Source organism: Meleagris gallopavo, chromosome 4, assembly GCF_000146605.3.
Source record: "Meleagris gallopavo isolate NT-WF06-2002-E0010 breed Aviagen turkey brand Nicholas breeding stock chromosome 4, Turkey_5.1, whole genome shotgun sequence".
NCBI lineage: Eukaryota > Metazoa > Chordata > Aves > Galliformes > Phasianidae > Meleagris > Meleagris gallopavo.
Window position 1 is genome coordinate 63,638,845 of NC_015014.2, and position 23,116 is coordinate 63,661,960.

The following is a 23,116-nucleotide window of genomic DNA, read 5'->3' on the forward strand; positions in this document are numbered from 1 at the left end:
CCTCCTCCTCCTCCTCTCCTCCTCCTCTCCTCTCCTCTCCTCTCCTCTCCTCTCCTCTCCTCCTCCTCTCCTCTCCTCTCCTCTCCTCTCCCCTCCTCTCCTATACTGATTCTGTTCTATATTCTTCTCTGCACCCTTTCAGGGAAAAGAAAGGCATTTGAGGACACAGACACTAACAATCCCCTGGAGCTCTCCCACCCGGAGCATCTCCTTGGCACAGTGGGGACCAACACTTGGACAGCCCAAAAGAACACACCAGGAAGCAGAAGGTTTCAGAGCTATTTCATTTGTAAACCACAGTGATACATATATATATATCTATATATATAAGGCATAGAGTGCAGAAGGCTGTACTTGGGTCCGGCCTCTTGGCTGGCTTTGGTAACGAGACCAGGCTGATGTTTGCAGGTGCTCAGAACTGCCTTTGCCCACCACAGCCCCCGGATGAAACAAAGCTCTGCAGTCCAGATTGGGAAGAAGAGGATTGGATGTGGGGATGCTGCCTTTTCCCTTTCCATCACTGTCAACCCACTCTGGTTTGCCAGGGAAGAACTGCTAGGGAATAAAATAGGCTTTTGTGATGGAAGAGGCTCTGGGGAAGTGACAGGTGGAATTATTTTGGTAGGGTTGCTCATCTCTGGTCGGAGCAACAGGATGGATGGATGAGAACCATCCGTGGTTGGACAGGAGCAGTGCTTTGGGCTGCTCGTCTCTTTGGGGCTCTCAGCACTGAGATCCCATTTCTGAAACAGGTGGGGGTCACTGAGATGGGAAACTTCACCAAATGTGCAAACTGGGGCAAGAGATGAAGAAAGGGGCCTGGCTTCCCATAGCACAGCAAGGCACGCGGGAAGGCAGCGAGGCAAGCTGGGTTGCAGCGGAAGAGGACCAACCACAGACAGCACCGCTTGGCCAAGCTGTAACTCACCCAGGAAGCTGCAAAGCCAACATTCCCCTTCAGCTCGCCTGTTCCTCAGGGGAAGCAGCATCCCCTGATCTTGGGCCAGCAGCTGGGAGGTCAGCAGTAGCTACAGGAGCACGAGTGGGAACGAGATCAAGAAAAAAGGTGAACATGGGTAAACCCGAAGCGTTTTGCTGGCAAAATGGTTCCTGGGGTGGGGAACCTCCACACCTGAGCACCAGCTGCTTTGGGGTACATTCTCTGTGTCTGAAAGGTTGTCCTCACACGTGGCAGAGCTGCCCTGTGCAATCCAGGCACTGTCACAGTACCGAGCAGCACAGGATTTACATTACATCCTGGCCAGCAAAGCAATTAGCCGTGTGCTTTTCCCCCCCATCTGCTGTTAACAACAGGCTTAAGTGCCTCGCTGGAGCCAACGCCAGCACAGCTTGTCCTGAGAAACAGATCCTCTGGGATCACCTCGTTCTGCTGTCTGCTCCCACGTGCCACACTGAGCAGCAGCAGAACCCCTTCTCAGTGCACATCAGTGATTGCAGCGTGGGCAGGAGGAGCAGAAAGCAGCAATGGCCCAGCAACACCATTCACACCTTCAGGGCTGTGCAAAACCTGCATGGTGTGCACTAATCACACCCTGCTTGCAAAGCACAAAGCAAACAGCTGTGCTTCCAAAGGCCTGCCCTGCTAGCAGCCAGCAGCAGCGTGCACTGTGCTCTGGTGTTGCACTGTTTGGCTTAAGCAAAAGGAGAAAACCAATCAGCCACTGAGCTGCTGGGTTACACAGCAGGAGGAGAGAAGCAAAGCCCCCACTGCGCTGCATTGCTCCTGGGCTGCTCCGTGCCCTCTGCTGCTGCAGCAGCGTTGGCTGGGAAGGCAGTGGGGCACGTGGGAACGCAGAGGAGGGAGGACAGGCTTCAAAAGCAGGAATGCACGAATGCACATCGCACGGCAGAGGCAAAGGGAGGCTGCTGCAGGGCCAAGAAAAACCCGCTCAGGACCTGAGAGACTGTGGCTGCCTTGCAGCCATCCCTCCTCCATGAGCACCGCCATGGACAGCCCACAAAAAGGTCCTTTTCTCCCCAACCCTCGCCAGCTTTGCATCCGAGCACTGACCAAAATTAAAAGAAACAGAAGGAGGACAAGGAAGCCAAATCAGAACTGCTGCAGAGGAGGTTTGGTTTAGGCGCTGCTCCTGAGGCTGCAGGTGGCACACTGCTCTGGGGAAAGGCACGTCGCTGCGTCCTGGGCTGCAGCCTCCTGCTGAAATCCAGGCACTCAGTTGAAAGGTTTCACCAGCTTCATAGCAGCGTAGTTCTGGAGGGGGGGAGAAAGAAGGGAGAGAAGTGGTGAGTTGGGGCATGGTGGCATGTGGAGGTCAAAGCAAGAGCAACACTCCTATGGGATGCTCAGGACACACGGGAAGGGGTTTCGCCTTCTTCCAGTAGAGGCTTCCCAGCAGTGAGCACCAAGCACTCATGGGCTTGGATTGTCCCTTCCACCAGGTTTTAAGAATCCCAGAATGGTTTGGGTTTGGACCTGGTTTGGAAGGGACCTGAAGATCATTAAGTCCAAGCCAAGCGTCCTCCAGCAGCTCAGGCTGCCCAGGGCCCCATCCACAGCCTTTGGGAAGCTCCAGGGATGGGGCACCCACAGCCCCCTGGGCAGCCCTTACCATTGGAGAAGACCTCTGTAGGGATTTGGTTTGGATGTCAGGGGGAAGTTCTTTACAGAGGGAGTGGTGGAGGTGCTCAAGGCCAGGTTGGATGGGATCCTGGGCAACCTGGTGCAGTGCCAGACCTGGAGGTTGGCGGCCGTGCCTGTGGTTGTGGGGTTGGAACCTGATGATCCTTGGGGTCCCATCCAACCCATTCTACGATTCCATGATCATCCAGCCCAACCCCAACCCATCCCCATGTCCCCTCATAGAGTCACAGAACCAGTATGGTTGGAGAAGACCTCTACAATCATCAGCTCCAGCCATCGACCCGTCCCCATTAAACCACGTCCCCAAGTGCCACATCTCCGCATTCCCCCACAGCACTGCAGCCTGTTCTACATGCAATTCCTTCCTTGAAAGAGGACAACAGCCCTTAAGAAAGAATAAGCTGTGTCAATGCTGCTTATCAAGACCACAATGCAAATGCAGGCAAAGATGGGCTGGTTGGAAAGAGCTGCATTTAAAGTAGCGCCGGTTCAAACACCCGTGACCACATACTAGCCAGTTTGGAAGGCTCTCCCAAACAGACTGGATTTAATTGGTACAGGATGTTCTATCACTCCTTTGGAAAAAATTAATAAAAAAAAAAAAAGACTTTGGAAACAAAGCATAATGCAGCTTTGGAGGAGAGCAGAAAATAAAAACAAGAGAAGTAAAGCCCGGCCCAAAAGCATCACGATAAATTACGACGTGTAGCAAATTACGGGGCAATTTGCCAGCGGAGGATTTCTAATAATGCCATAAATCAGGCCAGCAACCTTAGGGCAGTTTACCAGAAGTCATTAGAAAAGCCTCCAGTGGGACATAACCTTCGAATTAATTATCCATCCATTTGTCTTTCAAGAGTCTGTCCTCCAAAACTCTTCTATTTTTTACGGTTGCGTTCCGGAGGGTCGCGAGTTTGCTGTCCAGCCACGAATTTGTATTAACCAAGTGTTGAAAGCCAAGCAGGATTATCAATCAGCGCAGAAAGCGAGCTGTAATTAGAATTAATGGCAGTGGAAGCAACGCTGGGCTCTCAGAACGCAAACAGAGCTTTAAAAGGTAGTAAACATTTTCACGGTGCTGCAAAGCAGAGCTGAGTGCAGCTGGAAGCAGCGCTTCCTCCTCCCGTGGTGGTACCACTGAAACCTTCACTGCTCCATCACTGCTCCGTGAGCACAGCTGAGGAAGGCTGCTGAGGAGCCCAACGCTGAGGGAGGGTGGAAAAGCTCCCAGGAAGAGATGAAGAAGCTCAAAAGATCAGATTTTCAATATTTTCCCTATTTTGGTAGGTCCAGACGATCGTTTTTTCTGAATAATTATTCTGAACAGGACTGAGGTATCAGCTCACGTTTATCCACCAAAAAAGAGCTGGAGTTTTTGGGAACCACCCTTTCTGGGGGCTGCTGCTGGGTTTGTGGCTCCAGCTGGAAGCACAGGGCTGTCACCACGCAGCTGGGGCTGTGGTTGGAAGCTGCCATCATTACATGGGGAATGGGAAAAAAAATAGGAGAAAAAGCTTTTAAACATTATATTCTTATACCAAAAGCCAACAAAACGCCCCAGGTTCATTTCCAGGTGAGACTCCCAGGGTGGGGGTGACCCACGCAGCCCTGGAGCCCTGGCTCTGCTCACTCCTAGGGCGCGTTGTGGACGTGCATCCATTGATCCATTGAACCGTGATTCATCGAATCGTGGCATCACGGAAGCATGGTGGTTGGAGAGCACCTCCAAGACCATCGAGTTGAAGTGCCAACCAATCCCCACCACGGCCACTCACAGAATCATGGAATCATTCAGGTCGGAGGAGAGCTCCAAGATCCCCAAGCCCAACCCCAACCCATCCCACCATGCCCACTGGCCACAGCCCTCAGTGCCACATCCCCACGGTTCTGGAACACCTCCAGGGATGGTGACACCTCCACTCCTCGGACAGCTGTGCCAGTGCATCGCCACTCTTCTGGAGAATAAACATCTCCTAATATCCAACCTGGCACGACGTGAGGCCATCACCTCCCATCCTATTCCCGCTTAGCCAAGGACCAGCTCTGAAGAGCAATGGGATGGAATGCACCCAAAAACCTGTGGTATGGGACCTCAAAGCTTCGTGGCCAGCGTGTAGAGCTATGACAGCGCTCCTGGCAAGCAAGGCAGGAAAGCAAGCAATGAGGGGTTGGATTTCAGTGCATTTAATCAGGGATGCCACGGTGCATCCTGCCAACACTCAGCACGCCAGGGGCATCCTTCACAGCAAACCATCACCAGCACGACTGCCAGATCTCTTGTTGGATGGAAGGGGGAGGCAACTGAATCTCCGTGTCGATACAGAACCGGTGACCTCAAAAATCTAGGGGAAGCTGGCCAACTGCATAGACAAAAAAATTCCATTCCCTTTTCAAAAGATGACTAAAAAAATGGACCCGACCAAAACGAAATTAAATACAACAACATTGAGCCAGGAAGCAGGGAAAAATCCCGAGTAATAACCAGTGTAAATCAATAGTTACAGTTTGTGAGTTTCTGCTTCTCTCAACTCTATTTTCATCCGATGCCACTGGAATGAATGCAAAACTGCTCACAGCTGTGGGGGAACACTGAGCTCCGGGTCACAGCAGCTCAGGGTTCTGCTGCTCAGCATGGAGGGGATCCTCCGCGACGGCTTGGGATGACAACGCAGCACAGATCTGTTCTTGTAAGGTTATTTCCTCTTCCCCACTACTTCACACCTCGGGAATGACTTCTCCAGCAGAAGCATCCCAGCCCTTCCCAAGGACACAAATCAAACCCAAGGAGCAGAATTTGTTATGTGCTGGAAGGAGAGGCGGGGCGTTTTTCTTATCAGTCCATGAGGGAGAAGGCGTCCAAGAGGATGAATTATGGCAGCGCTGTAGGAGCAGAGGAGGACGCAAAACCCCAACCCGAGCCAAGTGGGGAGGATGGGGCTCCATTATTTATTTGTTTTGTTTTGTTTCACCAGTGGGACTGACAGCAAAGCAAGAAAAGGCCACTTCCTTGATTAATGAGGTGAAAACCCTCCCCACCTGGTGTCAGACATTGCGTTGTATAACAGGCTGCAAGCCTTGGCAGTGAGAGACGGGGCTGCCTTAAACCCTATAAACCCTCCTGCACCTTAAAACAATGACAGAATATAATTTCTTGCCACTGCTCAGCCCTGCCACGTGGCTGTACCCCTAATTAGGCTGCGGTTTTGTTAGGGATTTTCCCACCAACGCTCAACGCTTCCAGCATCAAAGCTCAGTGGGAACGACCAATGAACCTCAGCAGCGTTCGACTCGAAATAAATCACAGAATCAATCACAGAATCAATAAGTAATCCAATCGTAGGGACAACGACGGGATCAAAGAATGGCTGGGTTGGGAAGGACCACAAAGCACATCCACTTCCAGCCCAAGTCACGGGTTGGGTTACGCTGCCCAGGGCCCCATCCATCGCCATGGGCACCTCCAGGGATGAAACAGAGGCACAAAGATGTGAGCAGAGAGCAAATGTGCTCTCTTTCTGGTCCACTGTGGCCCACCAGGCCATTCTTCAAGGACCATCACACCTGGGGTGCACCCCACCCCCCAGCACCCCATCTCCCCCCTCCCAAACCCCTCGTACCGGGAAGGCGTAGATGAAGATCCCAAGGAAGAGCAGCAAAACGAAGAGCACGATGGCCAGGATGAGCAGCCACTTGTATCGGCGCCACAGGATGTACTTCAGGGTCTTGTATGGGGAGGTGAACCACAGGAAGGAGGTCTCCGGGCGCCTGCAGACAAAGCTGGGGTCACTTCTGACTTTCACGGTGCTTTCAACCTTCCTGGATGCCCAATCCCACGAACACGCCCCGTTGAAAGAGAGAAAATCCATTCCCCTGTGTGGTCTGTGCTCCTTGGAGCTCCACCCCAGCCTTTCAGCTTTCACCCATGGAGCAAGCCCCTTGCAAACAGAATCACTGAACTACAGAATCACTAAGGTTGGAAAAGACCTCTAAGATCACCAAGTCCAACAACCAACCCAACACCGCCTTGCCCACTCACAGAATCAGAGTGATTCAGGCTGGAGAAGACCTCCAAATCATCAATCCAACCACCAACCCACCACCACTAGGCTCAATCACAGAGTCATTAAGGTCAGAAAAGACCTCCAAGATCACCACTTCCAACCCCAACGCCAACCGCTGACCACATCCCCAAGTGCCACATCTCCACACGGAGGGCCTCCCACCACGAACCCAACTTTCCAACCCTCTCTTTGAGAACCTTCTGCCCCAGTGGTTCCTTTCCCACTCCTGATGCCCTTACTTGGGGTCCTCCAGCTTGGGGTTCATGTTTGGCTCATCCCGACCCACTCCAGCTGGCCGCTCTTCATGCTCGTGTTCAGCCACAATTTCCAAAGTCATTTCCAGTTTTCCCTGCATGGGCGAAACGAAAACAAGCACATAATAAGCAAAAAGCAGAGAAAAGAACGAACAGTGCAAAATACTGACTGGGGAAAGGAAAAGCAGCCCAGTCACTACCAGCAGTGACCATGAGGAGCTCAATGAGCTTGATCTCATGCCAACCCCTCACCCGCCCTCTGCCTGCTCCCAGCAGACACCCCTCAGCATCTCAGAAATTGGCACCCGGGTTCAGACAACTGCCTACAGGGTTTTTGCTGAATCACTTAATTTGCAGCTTGGCCTCTCTCACCTCTATCAAATGGCCACCACTGACCCACACTGGAGCCCACAGACCCACATTTAGATGTATCTATCTGCAGTGGAACCCCTTGTGCCTGTCATAACAGCATTGAGAACAGCTGAGATGCAGAGTTAAATTACTTGGCACGTTCTCCATAAACACCAGCAAAAAAACCTAATGGAGCAAACAAGTGATTTGCGTATTGCCTAACAAATCCTGGAAGAAATCCTGTTCTAGCTCGTCAAATCTGCTTGGTTTCATGCCACACCACGAGTTCCTCCACTTGCTCAGCCCAGCCATGCCCAGCTCAATGAGTCCCCAAAGGGACAACACGAAGAGGACGCCCAAGGGCCTTACTGCCAGGATCTTCTTCTCATTCTGCTCTGCAACGCAGGGCCACCAGCCCTTGACAGTTTTCTGCTCAAAGAGGGACACGAAGCGGCTTGCAGACAAGCTGTCATCTATGAGCTCTAAGGAGCACTTCTCGGCGGTCTTGGCAGGCTTGGGCATCCTGTTGAGATCCATCTGGATGGAGCCTGCAGGGAGGAATGAGGTAGGAAGACCTCTCAGGGTAACAGCTCACGGAATCACAGAACCATTCAGGTTGGAGAAGACCTCAAGGATCCCCAAGCCCAATCCCAACTCTTCCCACCACGTTCCCTGACCACATCCTTTGGTGCCCCATCCCCACAGTTCTGGGGTACCTCCAAGGACGGTGAGCCCACCACTCCCTGGGCAGCCCGTCCTTCCCCAAGGACTGCTCCCATGAAGAAGTGCTCCCCATGGCAGCCTCCTGACCTCCTTGACCTGGACAAATAGGTTCAGCGTGGCCCCATTTTCTAAGTCTAGCATTGGTTTTCCTTATGGTGCTGCAAAGAATTCAACACTGGCAGTGATACGGAGAGGGTGACCAAGAGCTCATGAAGAGCAGAGCTAAAACTGGAAAGCACATCTTGTGAGAGGTTATTTGGGCACTCAGCCTTTTTTATTAATCAAAACCAGTATCTTGATCACATACTTCCTCAGTGAGGCTTCTTGTGTTGGACGTTTTTTTGGGGTGGTAAAAGGAAAAAGTAGAACAACATCCAACCAAAAGAAGAATCCCATAGTGCTGGAGCTTCCAGCTACACGGATGATCTACTGCATGGCTCTGCTACCTTTCCTGCTGCAGGCTTCTGTTTTGTTTTAGTTTGGTCTAAACCTGGATTTCTGAGGATGGTTAACAAGGCTAGCACAAAAAAAAAGCTAGTGTCAGGTGGTTTCGTGCCCTTCTGACTTACCCAAATAGTCATCGAAGGAGAACTTGTCATTGTCCCAGATCTGGAAGATCAGCTGCGGTGAAATCTTGTTTTCTGTCTTGTCCAAGCTCCAGAAGTGCTCCTAAAAATCACATCAGAATGGAAAACAAGGCAAAATAAAGGGCTGGTTAGCAGAAGTGGGCAGAGCCTGGCGACCCTCATCTCAGAGCAATGGAGACCCCTTGTGTTATCCTTGGTGATGGTCTCCTTCCCACAGAGACAGAGCGATGCTCCCACGTGTGAGCTCCTCGCCTCTCACAGTACTTTATTCACCTTTTCTGCACGCCCCCCAGGTTTTTGCTCTCAGGACCCATCTATGCTAGAGCTGGACGCGTTATCCCAGTGGCTCAGCTGATAATCACATGAAGCTGCCGTATCTACTCCAACATCCAACATCCGAGCTCAAGGTGAGAGCCAAGTGAGCCAGGAAAACCAGAGCCTGTGCCTCCCTGTGCCATCAGCCCACAGCTGGCAGCGTGACACTTCATTTCACTCCTCATCTCACTCCTCATCATGAGATCTCTATGCCCTCCTCACTTCCACCCAATGGGATGGGACGCGTTGCATTGTGCAATATTGATGTGTATTAAAAACCAAAAGGGACCAAAAAAGAAAGGAATGCGTCACACTCCATAGGAACATAAATATTCAAGCGAGGAGAGCGTGGGTGGAAGGAGGCACTTAAATCCCATTGGAGCTGGTTTCCCTTTAAGAGATCACCCAGAAGGGCTGTATTTCAATTTAGCTCCATTCCCTGCCTTGCTTTGGAAAACCAACACCAGTCCAACTCCACGCCAGCATTTTTGCGACGGAGCATTTTATTTATGCGTTTAAAAATATTTTATAATCCAGGAAAATAAAATAACGGCACTGGAAACTTCCATTTCTCCCCCTCTGCTCACTGAAATGTATTCAAACGTACGTTTACTCAAGCTTGGGGGGAAACGCCATGTATTCCCAGCTAATAATTCATCTTAAATTAAAACTGCTACAAAGGGAAAGAGCTTGTGGTGATTCTTCCCTTTCCCACGTACTTGTCAGGTCCTGCTCTGCTGCTGGTCACCCAGAGAAAGCCCCCAGGAGCCCCTGTACCTGCAGCCGGGTGACCTCTCTGGGGTCAGAAAGGTTCTTGTGGGGTCTGAGAGGTGGAGATGTGGGCTCCCCATCTGTGCTCTGCTTGGGAGAGGATGGCACGTCCTGCAGGTGCCTCTCTGTGCTAAGTCCCTGGCTCGGAGGTTGACTGCACCACCTGCATCACTCAGATGTGCCCGTGCCCCACGAGCATCACCGTGCTTCTGCTTGCGCTGAAGCATTAATTGTTGTTAATTGCACACATCAGACCTTCTCTCTGCATTGCCCATCCCCCTGGAGCAACACCCAGCAGCCAAGCAGCCCCTCCCAAAGCCAGGGGTTCTAGGTGTGTTCACGTCCCCGTTCACTGCAGGGAGTTGGATGAGATGAGATGGCTTTTAAAGGTCCCTTCCAACTCAAACAATTTAGTGATTCTGTGACTGGATGTTCTCCCTGCAGGAAGAGCCATTCCTGTGAGAGTCCCAGTGGGGAAGAAGTGGGGAGCAGGAAAAGGAGCAGGATGCTGTGGCCTGGTTTGGAGCCATGGCCATCACCACGCCATACAACACAACAGAATTAAGCCTCCCATCCTCTGGGACTGACTACACAACCATACAGGACTTTGCCTTTCCACCTTCCGATAGCAACACCCAACGTCCTGCTTGCACTCAAAGCAAACGAAACCCATCCTCTGGCCCAGCAGCCTCCTTTCTTCCTACACCACCTCTACTGCAAAGGGCAGCACTGAGCTTCCTGGGGCTCCCTGCACAACGCTGGCCTTCCTGGTGGAAAAACCCCACCAATGGAGGTGCTCAAGAGCAGGATGGATGGCTCTGTGTGCAGTCTGATCTGGTGGGCTCAATCAGCTCATGGAAGGGGATGCAACTGGATGGGCTTTAAGGTCCCTTCCAACTCAAACTCAAGCCATTCTATGCTTCTAAGGTCTTTACGGTCTCTTCTAACCCAACTCAACCCAACCCAATTCAACCCCTCCATGTTCTATGATCTTCAACATCCCTTCCAACCCAACCCAACCCAACCATTCCATGGCTCTACAGTCTTTAAGGCCCCTTCCAACTCAACCCAACCCTTCCATGGTTCTATGATCTTCAAGATCCCTTCCATCCCAACCCAAACGAACCACTTCATGGCTCTACAATCTTTAAAGCCCCTTCCAACCCAACCCAACCCTTCCATGGTTCTATGGTCTTCAAGGTCCCTTCGAACGCAATCCAATCTTTCCATGGCTCAACAATCTTCAAAGTCCCTTCCAACCCAACCCTTCTATGGTTCTCTGATTCTGACTGTGGTTCGACTGGTTGTGACACTTCCTTGACACTTCCTTCCTTCAAGAGCCATGAGCTCAGGACACACAGATCAAAGCTGGGTGAGCTGGAGGAGGAATCTGATGCTGGGTGAAGTTCTTGGGTTCGTTTTGAGGCAGTGTGAAATCTGCCTCCATGATTAAACCTCACTACAAAGGTTCACTATAAAAACAACCATCAGCAAGAAATTTATTTCCCAACTTTTTGCAAGCCATGGGAAGGAAGGGGGCTTGAGTTACTGTTTGAGGGTTTGCTTTGCAGTTTAGTGGGGAGAAGAGTGGCTGATGAATATTTTATGGTCATGAATAATTCAGCATGGGAGGCAGGACAAAAAAAAGTCTCATACCACTGGGAAAGTGTTGACAGGGCTGAAATTCTTCTGGGCTGCTTTTGTTCTGCGAATACAAAGTAAGGAGCAGTGCTGTGTTTTTGGGAAGGTGGGGAAGTGCTGGGCTGTGCCAGCAGGAGAGCAGCAGCTCCCGCAGCAACTGGAGACCCCCTTCTCCTACAGGTCCACCCTTTGAAGGGCAGAGAGATGCTGTCCCCATGGGGACATCGCATCTGTCCCCACTTGCAGAGCACCCACCTGAGTGCTGCTCCCTGCACTACTCCCTTCTGCCTCCTTCCCAACCAGGACAGCAGCTGAGCACAACAGCCACCATCTTTGCCTGGGGGCACAGATTCTGGAATCACTCCGTGCAGTGCTGTTTTTTCACCCCCATGTGCTGGGCCATCCCACTGCCATCATCGGAGTGCCAAGCGTTGGGTCTTGGCAGCAGCACCGGATGCCCTCAACTCTCCACTCAGCCACGTTTTGCTCATCCGTTTCCACATTGGAAAGCAGAAATCAGTGCAGGAACTTTGCTGGAATATCACAGAGGCTGTTGGTGCACGCCAGGTTGCTTTGATAAAGATTGTTGCATCATTGTGTCTGCAGGCTTTGGTCCCACTGAAATACTTATTCATGACTATCTTGTGCATTACATCTTCTTCCAAAAACAGAAGAAAAGGTACTTGGAGCACACTCAAAATGTTGTGTTTTGGCTGCACAGTGAAAGAAATGAACACTGTGTACTTTGGGGCACAACAGAGGATGGGAAAAAGGAGAGGAACATGTCCCACATTCCCAAGCAGCAACTCTTCTATTTTTTTTTTTTCACTTTCCAAGACCAAGGAGAAGTGGAAATTTCAATCTAATGAAATATCATCTTGCTTTTCATAAACATCAGTGCTCGGTACTCATGATTTCACATCAAAACCCACTGGGGCACAGCGGCTCCTTGGTGCACACTGGGGATTTGGTGACGTGGCACTGGGGGCCATGGTCAGTGGGACGGTGGGATGGGTTGGGGTTGGGTTTGGTGATCCCAGAGGTCTTCTCCCACCTTAATGACTCTGCGATTCCGTGACGACCCCTGACACCTTGCCTCCTGCTGAGCTTTTGTGGGGACCTTTTTTGAGGTCCAGAATGAGGTGAACTCCCTTTTCAGGAGAGGCAACATTTTTCTAACACTGCTACATCAACAGAAGATAGGGGCAGAGGGGCAGACGAACATCCTGAGATGGTTAAAACGTTTGGAGAAGCAAGGACAGGAGCCCATGCTTCCCATCTGTGAGCTGTACTGACTCTTGCACGATCACAGCCCCTGCTTTCCCTTGAGGTGCACTGGGATGTGGATCCCCATCCCTGCAGGCATTCAAGGCCAGGCTGGATGTGGCTCTGGGCAGCCTGGGCTGCTGGTTGGCGACCCGCACACAGCAGGGGGTTGGAACTGGATTACTGTGGTCCTTTTCAACCCAGGCCATTCTATGATTCTATGAAATCCCAGAGCTGTGAAGCTGTGGAGATGAAGCTCCCCAAGGCTGGTTGCAGCAGGCAGCACCTGGATCACCCCAGGTTGGTGGGCTCTGCCCCAGCCAGCCCTGCACGCTGCCATCTCACGCTTTTTGGACACCATTTCCCATTGGGCTTGGGTTGACCCATCCCACGGTGCACCCAAAGGGAACTCCAGCACACAAAGGAGAGCAAATTGCAGGCTGCTTTCCTCCCGCAGAGCAGCACCAGCCATGCCGGGTGCAGGTGGCTTTTAGCAGCTCAGCGTTTGCCAGCTGACCATTTTGATTTAAATTCCACTTTCCATCGCCTGCGTTTAAAGTTCGGAGCACGGCGCTTTTACAGCAGCAGTAATGAACCCTGAGTTCAAACAGCACATGGCCAGATCAAAAAATTGCCAGAGCGGAATGCGCCCCGCAAACACAAAGCACGGCTTCTCATTCATTATTTTTTCCTTTACAGAGAGGTTTTACAAGCTGTTTATTTTCTGATACGGTGTTGGCAGACATGCGGTCGGAGGAGAATCAATATCAGCACAGTGGGATGTATTTTCTTAAATGGTTTATAGGGGGGGTCTTTGCTTTTTCAAAGGGGGATAATTGAATGTAGTACACACTGTACTTTTGATTTGTTTAACATGAAGCGTGAAATGGGCACTGCTGTGATTCTGTCAATCACTTTAACTATCCAGCAATTCATTTTGAAGCCAGGCCTCTTTGCAGGGATCCTCTGGCTCAAGGCAGGGAGCGGGGATTCGCTCGGCATCTTCACCCCTCCCAACCCAGGCCACGCTGGGACCACGGAGGACAAGTTGCGGGGTGCCCCAGGTGAGTTTTGGGGACGCAGGTGGTCCCGCTGCAAGGAGCTGCCGTTGAGTGTCCCACAGCCAAACCAACTCCAGGGTGGGTGGGTGGGGAGGGGCAGGGAGGGGGGGCTGGGGGGGCAGGAGGGGCTGAGCTTTCAGGGAGGTGTCACTCAATGACCATAGGGGTTATCCCTGCCGCCAGCCCCAGCAATGCGCCTGCTCACCTTCGGGTGATCTGAGAAGGAAACGTAAGTGAGGAGGACTCCCTCCCCTAACGCATTCCTTGGGGGCCTTCCAGTCCTTCCAACTGTTCCCTCTCTTCCTTGCAACCCCAAACTCATGGTATCACAGTCATAAAATCCTAGAATGGCCTGGGTTGAAAAGGACCACAGTAATCCAGTCCCAACCCCATGCTGTGTGCAGGTCACCAACCAGCAGCCCAGGCTGCCCAGAGCCACATCCAGCCTGGCCTTGAATGCCTCCAGGGATGGGGCATCCACAACAAGCCCACATCTGATCACTGGCATACCTAAGAAACACTAGAAGCAATACTCAGTGTTTTGACCTCCCAAGAGGCCAAAATCACACCTTGTTTCCAATCCCCACCTGAAGAACCAGCTCTTTTTTCAGACCAGGAGCATCTTCACCTCAAACTCCAAAGATTTCCGTCTCATCTCTGCACAACGGCACATTCCAACTGCTGTTCCTCTGCTTGCCCTGCTGCCAAGCATCCCTTCAGGACACTGCTTCTTTCTTTTCCCCCTTTTCAGCCTTTCTACGAAGTGATCACAGAATTGTTTGAGTTGGAAGGGACCTTTAATGGTCATCTAGTCCAACTCCCAGCTCACCCAGAGCGGTGCCCATTCTGCAGTGCTGGAGACCAGGACAGAGCCAGGGTTGGGCAGGCACCATCCACGTGGTTGGGAGGCTCCATCCAACCATCCCCCGGGAGCATCACCTCCATCTACAGAGCAGCCCCGCTGCTGAGGCCCCACACAACTCAGAGCATTTTGACACTGCTGCACCAACGCTCAGCTGCTTCCATGCCAGAAGGGGGGATTGGTCTCTCCATACAACATTCTGACCCAACAAACGTGGTGTTCCTCTACACATAGAGGCAAAGCCACAAAACCACGCGGGACAGACACTCTCCTCTACACAAACAATAACCTGTTGGCCGCTGACTTGCATCTGGTCAGGCAGATCAGCCCAGAGAAGGCACAAACATCAGCACAGAGACGCTCACCTTTTTTGCAATGCAACACATTTGCTCGGCAGGGAGATAGTCGAAGGGGAAGATGAATCTCCAGTTGAAGTTGCCTTCTCCTCCCATCGACCTGTAGTGCACGTCCGTCTTCTGCTTGTTCTCCTCGTGGCCAACCAGCCAGCTGCAAAATGCAAACGCGGGGCCTGATGTGGTGGGATCTGTGTCCCAGAACCGTGGAGATGCGGCACTTGGGGACGTGGTGGAGTGGGTTGGGGTTGGACACGGGGGATCCTGGAAGTGCTTTCCGACTTCTAACCCGCATTGGTGAGAGCTCCTTTTCTCTTTGCAGCCACCCCAACACACTAACACCAGCCCTCTCGATGGAGGCAACGCAATGAAGAAGTAAAGGCCCATTTTTTTCCTCCATTCTCTATCAGCTTCTTGGGAATGACTCTCTGGAGATCCCAAATGACCAAGGAGCCCTTCCCCATGAAACCCTCGTAGGATTTGGACTCAATGATCCTTATGGGCCCATTCCAACCTGGGATATTCTATCACTGCATGGCCTCACCCTGCTGTGCCCAGGGTGGTCCCAGCAGCCCAGTTCCATCCCCCAGTCCTCAACCTACCCAGGGTCAAACGGAAAGCATTCCACCACCACTGCTCTTTTCCAGCAGTGAGTTTTGCAAGTGTCAGGTTCTCATTCTGCCCTCCTTCCTCCTCCAAGAGTTTCCAGTCTTCAGCAATCAACAAAAATACGAAACAAGACAACGCATCCACTCATGGGATTCTCCCACTGAGCTCAGCACACTTCACAGAACCTTTAAGGTTGGAAAATACCACTAAAATCATCTCCTCCAACCATCAGTCCACCCCTACTGTGCCTCTAAATGCCACATCTACTCTTTACTTCACTTACAAGCTCTCGGTGGACCAAGGCCATCCCATTACTCGGGAAGACAGTGTTTAAAGATGCCAAATGATATCAGATAAATCACTGTAGTGGTGGTTGGCTGAAAGAAGGCTCCGGAAGCTTCTACCCAAGCTGCTCAAAGCAGGGCTGCTTTTGTCTCCCAGTACCTTGAAACATCCCAGGGAGATGAGTGAGAGCCTCCCACCTCCCACATAATCCTTCAGGTCCATCCATTCGGAGAAGGAAAGCTCTATTGGAAATTGGACTATGAAAGCAATACAAAAATATCCCCCACCTACGACAGCAACAATGGCTGAGATCTTTTCAGACTACCAATAAACAACATCTTCACTTAATTAAAATAAAGAGCAGGTGCCTTCTTGCACAATACCAAAGCAATATATTTCATTTCCCTCCCTAACTGGCAAACAGCAACCTACATATTATCATAGAATCATAAAGGGTGGAAAGGACCTCTAAGATCAAGTCCAACCACCAACCCACGACCACCATGCCCACTCAGACAATCACAGCACCATTAGGTTTTGAAAAGACCTCTGAGATCCCCATGGCCAACCCCAACCACCCCACCATGCCCAATGGCCACGTGCCCAAGTGCTGCATCTGGACACAAAGGCTGTATCCAGTAACGGGAACGATGCGGGCCACTTTAGGAAGCCAAGCAAGATCTTTTTCACTCATTTACAGCACAGTAAGAGTGGATGGGTCAGCAGGGGTGAGGGATCCCACCAGGCACCGCGTGCTCTCGCCTTGCCATAACCCTCTCCAAGAGCTCCCAAGCCCCGAGGTGCATGGGGAGCGTGGCTGGAGCTGATAACAACACGCTTGATGTGAATTCCAGGTAAGCAGCTCGCATTCTGGGTTTACAGGAGGAAAATTAGGATTGTAAAAAAGGGATTTGCAGTCTGTTTCAAAATCCTACCTCTTCCTGTGCGTAAATCCAAAGAATGCGCAAAATAAGTAAGTCCCTTGGCTGGGGCTGCACCATTTTACACGAGATAAAACATAAATGGAGTCAGGCGGAGAAGGGAATGCGCCAAAGGAGTTACTGCTGGTTGCCACATTTTGGTGTGTTTCAAAGGTAAAAAAAAAAGGGGGGGAATTCCAAAAAAACAAAAGAAAACAAAACAAAACAGCTCTGCAATGAAGCCAACCTACGTACAGGGAACATCCCCAGGGCTGTCCCAGGAGGGGGATGGGCAGATCCAAACCCTGACAGCAAGGCTGCTTCCCCAAATCTCACCCTTCCGTGCACAGCCATCGTGAGCATCCAACTGTTGGAGGAGCCCCTTCATCCCCCGGGGCGCACGCTGCACTGCACGGCTGTGTCAACCCCTTCCCTGCCATATCTCAGCTTCAAGGCCAAGGCACCCAGAAGACACGGCAGTGAGGAGGCTCACCCTTTGACGTAGATGTCACTCATCTTCTCCCCGGTGATGCTGAGGTCATCGAGGATGACATCCTTGGTGTTCCAGATGATGCAGCGCAAGTAGAACCTGGACATGGGATTGAGATGAGAAAGGTGGGAACCTCAAATTAAAGCCCTCCCAGCAGCTGGGCTACTCAGCTGCTCAACCTGACATCTCCAAGTCCCCTCCTCTTCCACCACAAGGAGAAGGTGCAGGAGCCACCACCACACTGAGAAAGAACAAAAAGCCAACGCTGCACCAAGGGACCAAACCAACTGGCGATGGAAGACTGCTCACCTCTTGGCTTTGCGTGGTGTGATGTTGAAAGGGGGGCCAGGCTGACCCAAGGATTTTGGAAACAGGTCCACCCACATCTGTAGCTTTCCCTGGAAAGGAAAGAGGTGAAGTGCGGTGAGCCTCCTGTCTGGGTGAGCTTCAGTCCTCAGCAGGACCGAGCAGCGGGTGCAGGAAATACCAGGTGCTCCCTGGTTTCTTCACTGAAACTACGGGTTCTCTACCAGAAAAGTGTCACTGAGTGCTGCATGAGGATTATTTTAGTGACCCTTGGGTACGTATTAATGGCCTGAGATGCATCAGAGGTCATTCTGGACTAGCGAAGCTGCGCTCTAGGTTTGCTCTCCAAGGCTGAAGCTGTCTACAAGGAGCTGACTGAAGGCAGGTGTGTGTAGGAAACTCAAGCAGCTCGCTGGTTTTCCTGTGCCACAGCAGCTGCCTCCAGCTGAACAGCTGCTCCATGGGTTTCTGACCATTGGATGGAGGACGGGACGAGGGGGACAGGATCTCACTCTGCCCTTCCAGGGAGAGAGCAGCACAAATCTCAACAGCAGATGAAATCTCAACAGAATTGAGACGTGGAGGAAACAGCCTCACCAAAAGGTGGACGGCTGGATCATCCAGTCCTTGATGGTTGGGCCTGATGATCTCAGAAGCCTCCTCCAACCCTCGTGATTCTGATTCCATGACTGTACGAGTGGGCATGGGAGGGATGGGTTGATGGCTGGACACGATGGGCTTAGAGGTCTTTCCCAGCCTTAACCATCTATGATTGCATCAGCGGGCACGCTAATTGGACTCGATCATCTTAGAGGTCTTTCACAACCTTGATGATTCTGTGAGCAGCCGTGGTGGGGACGGGTTGATGGTTGGATGTCCAACCTTAATGATGCTGTGATTCAGTGATCCTTTGTCCCCATGGCTGCCCCAGTGTGACAACAGCACGTGGCAGCTGTGAGGACAGCACAGATCCAGTGACCAGCTGACAGCAGCCACCTCCTGCCTCTAATCATGAATTTCAGCGGGTGAATTAAGGTGGAAAAATGTTCGAGCAGTTGCCAGGGCATTTATGCCTGCTGGCAGCTTCCCTCTCCCACACTGGACTGGTTAAAAATGAACCAAAAAAGGTGGCTCTGCAGAACTGGCTGCATAAACCAGCTTTGCAGCGCAGCTGGAACACGTAAGAGAGATGAGGACAAATGGCTGTGCTCTCTGGGAAGAAGATTTTATGATCCAAATGCAGAAAGTACACGTTAGTGAAAGGGGCTAGGCTACGTACAGATACCTGACTTGTGACTGATTTTGGACAGAAGCCCATTTGGCTTTTGTTTGGCTAAAAACAGCCACTCTGCAATGGCACTAAGATGTTACACCTCCGACGTTCCCACTGCGCTGCCAGGGGAGCCTGCAGGATCCTTATCATTCTAGAGGAACTCCAGGCTGCCCCAGCACTGGGCAGGAAGCAGAGGATGCTCCCAGCCACGTCCCAGCCCACAGCACTGCTCACCTGCTCGATCTCTGGCTGCAGAGGGCTGTAGAGGGGCCGGGTCTCCACGTGCTCTGGCACCAGCCCTTGTTTCCGCAGCGCATGCAGGGCCAGCCGCTCCTCCGCTGGCCCCAGGTGAGGGTTGTAGGGTTTGCCATCCTCTGCCAAATGCAAACCAAGAGCAGTGTTATGCCAGGGCAGCAAGCAGCACTATCCCTCTCTTTGCAAACACTGCAAGGACCGCGTTGAAGCAGAAAGATCTAGGGTTTGGTTCGGCTTGCGGTGCCTCCAACGGTTCAACCCGCCCAGAATCACAGCAGCTGGGGTTACATCACAGCCCCCACAGCCACAACCCCACGTACCCACCCCATCTCCAGCCTTCTGTTTCCTTTCCTCCTCGCAACTCCCAGTCCAACCCCCATTGCTGCCATCACCAGCAGACGTTGTCCAGTGCATGCTGGAAGCCCTCCAAGAGAGAGGGAAGGCTCAGCTGCCCTCCTGCAGCCGGGTAGGTTGGCTATCAGGAGGGATTTCTGCATGGATAGGGCACAGGAACACCAGGCCTGGGGGGTGGGGGAGTCCCCATCCCTGCAGGACACGAGGATGTGGCACTTAGAGACGTGGTGCAGTGGTGGATGTGCGGTGTGGGGTGATGGTTGGACTCAACAGACGGATGGATGGATGGATGGATGGACGGATGGATGGATGGATGGATGGATGGATGGATGGATGGATCCCTTCCCAACTTCACAGCTCTACAATCTAAAAGCAGCCAAGAACTTTGGCTGGGCAGTGAGATGAGCTCCTTGCAATGTCCTCCTCTGCTGGGTTTGGGGTGGCAGTCAGAAAGGACGGGATGGTGGGTCCTGGTCCCCATGGCCACACTGGGACAGCTGTAGGACCTCACCAGGATGGCTGCTCACAGCCACAGCACTTCAGGGCCGTGCACCTTTGAGGACCTTTGAAATGAAATGCGTTCCATAAATACTACAGCAGCTCTGCAAACTTCAGGTGATGTATCCCAGCTCCTTTCTTGGCAAGATCTTGAAGTGGTTAACTTCAGACAGATGGGCCATTTCCCAAGCAGTGGAAACCTGGTGTGTGTGTGTGTGTGTGTGTGTGTGTGTGTGTGTGCATGCAGGAAAAGAAAAAGCCCCTCTCAGAAAACAACAAATGTGGGGGTTATGGAATAATGGTTCGGCTGCAGGGCTTGTAAAATCCATGCTCTCGTGTTTAATAGCCTCACTTTATACCACCAGGTTCAGATCTGACACCGCTCCACACACACAGCTGGTTTCCAGATCTCCTCCAGGTCAAGCATCAGACTTTGTTCTGTTTTTTTGAACTGATTGCCATTAAAGCAGAGGAAGGTGAAAGGCAGGGGCTGGGAGAGGGGGGAAGACTACGCTCGCTTAACACCTCCCCAGCCCTCTCTGAAAGCCTTTCACGTAACAAAAGGCTCTGAAGGAGCCCTGGCTTCCTCCTATGCCGGCATCACAGATTTGTGCCCTGATCCCAGGGCACAGGTGGGCATCAGCCCTGAGCCGTGCTGCCCAAAGTGCAGCTCCTGGGCCTGGCTGGGGAGGTCTCACCTCCACCCTGAGCCCAACCTGCCCTTCCTTCTGCCTCTGCAACCCATGGGATGGGCACCAGTGGATGCTCAGGGAATTTCAGGCATTCGCGTTTGTGGGCTTTTGGGGCAAACCAAAAGAATGTCTGCTGCATTGGGTGGCACCTCCTTCAGGTGTGAGCTGCAGTGCGCTGGCATTGTGTGTGATATTGTCTCCCCCTAATGACCCCAGCCCCAAATCCCATGGGCTGGGATAGAGGAACATGGGCTAGAGCTTGCCACCAAAGGCATGATGCTCCCAGCGCCCCAAGGGAAGGGTGAGGCTGTGGTTATGGTGGATTGTAGAGCCATAGAATGGCCTGGGTTAAAAGGAGCACAGCGCTCATCAGTTCCAACCCCCTGCTATGTGCAGGTCTCCAACCAGCAGCCCAGGCTGCCCAGAGCCACATCCAGCCTGGCCTTGGATGCCTGCAGGGATGGGGCATCCACAGCCTGCTTGGGCAGCCTGTTCCAGTGCCTCACCACCCTCTGGGTGAAATAAATGGGAGGGTTGGGTTCAACCCTGGGATACATTCCCAACCCCTAACACCACCCCCTGCTCTGGGTGAAGGGAATCCACCCCCAGCCCCACAGCAGCCCCATACCCAGCTCGGAGAGGATGTACTCCTGCTCCCGGAAGATGAGCCGGTCGGACATGTAGGTGGGAGCCTTGCAGTGGTGCTGCAGGGAGAAGAGGTGGAGCAGCTGGGAGGGACGGAGCTGATCTCGCCACTGGTTGGGTCCAGAACTGGAACCAAATAGGAGAAAGCAGCAGTTGAGCGCAGGGCAAAGAACCTCCGACCTCAACGAGGGGCCCATTGGTGAGAGGGGCTGTGCGTCCCATCAGCTGAGTGCCCCGACAGCCCCCAGACCCAACCCAGCTGAAACCAGGGCACCCATCGCCCCCAGGGCTGAGGAACTGCCCCGGGGTCACCTCGGCACCACAAAGCCTCAGCAGCTGTGGAGATCCACAGCCTGCAGGGATACCCACACGCAGTAGGTCTGGGGAAGCCCACAGCGTGCCCCGTATTTCGACAGGAACCGGTTCTCCAGGTCGATGATGGTCTCCCCAATCTTCTCATCCTTGGACAGGAGGTCGTAGTCGTAGAGTGTGACCTTCAGGTCCTTCTCCAGGGGCAGAGTGCAGCTCAACTCGAACATCCTGTGCAATGGGAACAGAGAAATCAGAGGGCCACAGAATACCTCCAGTAGGAAAGGGCCCATAAGGATCACCACGTCCAAATCCCGGCTCCGCACAGCAGCACCGCCCGAAAATCAGACCGTAATGACCACGGGATGGGGGTCGTGCTGCTGAACCAAACCCTACACGCTGCCCCACCAGGAAGGTGCCACCACCGCACATCTTTGCCCCATGGGTTGGATGTGATGGCTGGACTTGAAGGTCCTTTCCAACCTAGCTGACTACGACTCTATCGGTGCTGCGCTGCGCTGCCTTTGCTGGTGGAGATGCCATCAAGCAACCTTGAGCAAACTTTGGTCTTCCTTGGTTTCTCCCTCTGCTGACTGGTGCAGCCACTGCAACATCCAGGGGAAAAGAGCAGGCACTGAGAGCCCTCATCGCCAGGGGTGAGAATGGGGGAGAAACGACAGCTTTGGAAAACCAGCTGCTCTTTGAGCCCAAAGGGCATAAATCTGAAATAAGGGGACGAGCGTGACGTCAGCACGGCATGGGCCATCCCCTAAGCCTTCTCACCCTCTTCTGCTGGTCCCAAGCACTGTATTTTGTGCTGTCTCCTCTGCCATCTCTACACCAGCCTACATTCCAACGTAACACACTGCAAACCTTCCTCTCCCCTCTTCAAATACAGGGTGACAAGAGACGAAGTCCCAAAGCCCAACCACAGCATGACACCCAATGCACACAGAGCCATTGGCCACGGGTGTTAGAGATGGGGAAGGACACAGGGTGACAGGACAGCCCGGGTCTCTCCCAGCACCACCAGGATCCTCCACTTTGCAGCCCCCAACCAACCCACAGCAGCCTTTAAGGAGGGGAAGTGAGCGATTATGCCACCAATTAAGAGCGCGGGAGGAGCTGGGGGTCAGCAGAAAGTAATTAGCTAGAGCTGGAAGGCAGCCAGGGGAAAAGCTCATGAAAAGGGAGGTTTAACAGCCTCCAGCAGCCGGGACCTCACTGTTACACCAGGCTGTAAAGGCTGGGTGGGAGGTGAGGCCGCCGTCTAGACGGCCCGTGGCGGGGAGCCAGCTGCTGCACCAGGGGACGTGGCCCCCTCCGCCCCTGGGAAAACAGAGCTGCCCTCTCTGTTGAGTCAAAGAGAACTTGCCTACCCATGGAGTCCTCCAAGCCCTCACCAGGATCCCCACTGCCATCCTCATCCTTTTTGCTCATTGCCTTTGGTGTCCATCCCACTCCCCCTCTTTTTTTTTGGGTGGGGGGGAAGGAAACCCAGCACTGACAGCCTGAGCTGCTGAGACCCCCAGGCGACCAGCTGGACCTCACACACCATAGGGTCTGCAGGCATCCGAGGCCAGGCTGGATGTGGCTCTGGGCAGCCTGGGCT

General features: G+C 52.7%; 1 protein-coding gene across 1 annotated transcript; it reads right to left on the reverse strand.

Moving 5' to 3' along the window:
- Positions 1 to 265: 265 nt before the first annotated feature.
- LOC100548989 (dysferlin-like) lies at positions 266 to 21,754 on the reverse strand. The gene is made up of 11 exons (XM_010710557.3): positions 21,565 to 21,754; positions 21,179 to 21,321; positions 18,986 to 19,125; positions 17,482 to 17,570; positions 17,176 to 17,271; positions 14,881 to 15,022; positions 8,582 to 8,681; positions 7,659 to 7,837; positions 6,924 to 7,033; positions 6,241 to 6,388; positions 266 to 2,233 (listed from the first exon to the last, which is right to left on the reverse strand). The coding sequence occupies exons 1-11, from the start codon at positions 21,732 to 21,734 to the stop codon at positions 2,195 to 2,197; spliced, it is 1,356 nt and encodes a 451-aa protein (XP_010708859.2). The 5' UTR covers positions 21,735 to 21,754; the 3' UTR covers positions 266 to 2,194.
- Positions 21,755 to 23,116: the final 1,362 nt, after the last annotated feature.

Coding starts and splice junctions, on each gene's coding strand:
- LOC100548989 (XM_010710557.3), bottom strand. CDS start 21,734: ATGTTCGAGTTGAGCTGCACTCTGCCCCTGGAGAAGGACCTGAAGGTC. Junction 8,682..14,880: donor TGTGTTGCATTGCAAAAAAG/GTGAGCGTCTCT, acceptor TGTGATTTTTAG/GAGCACTTCTGGAGCTTGGA. Junction 6,389..6,923: donor CCCAAGCTGGAGGACCCCAA/GTAAGGGCATCA, acceptor CTTTGTCTGCAG/GCGCCCGGAGACCTCCTTCC.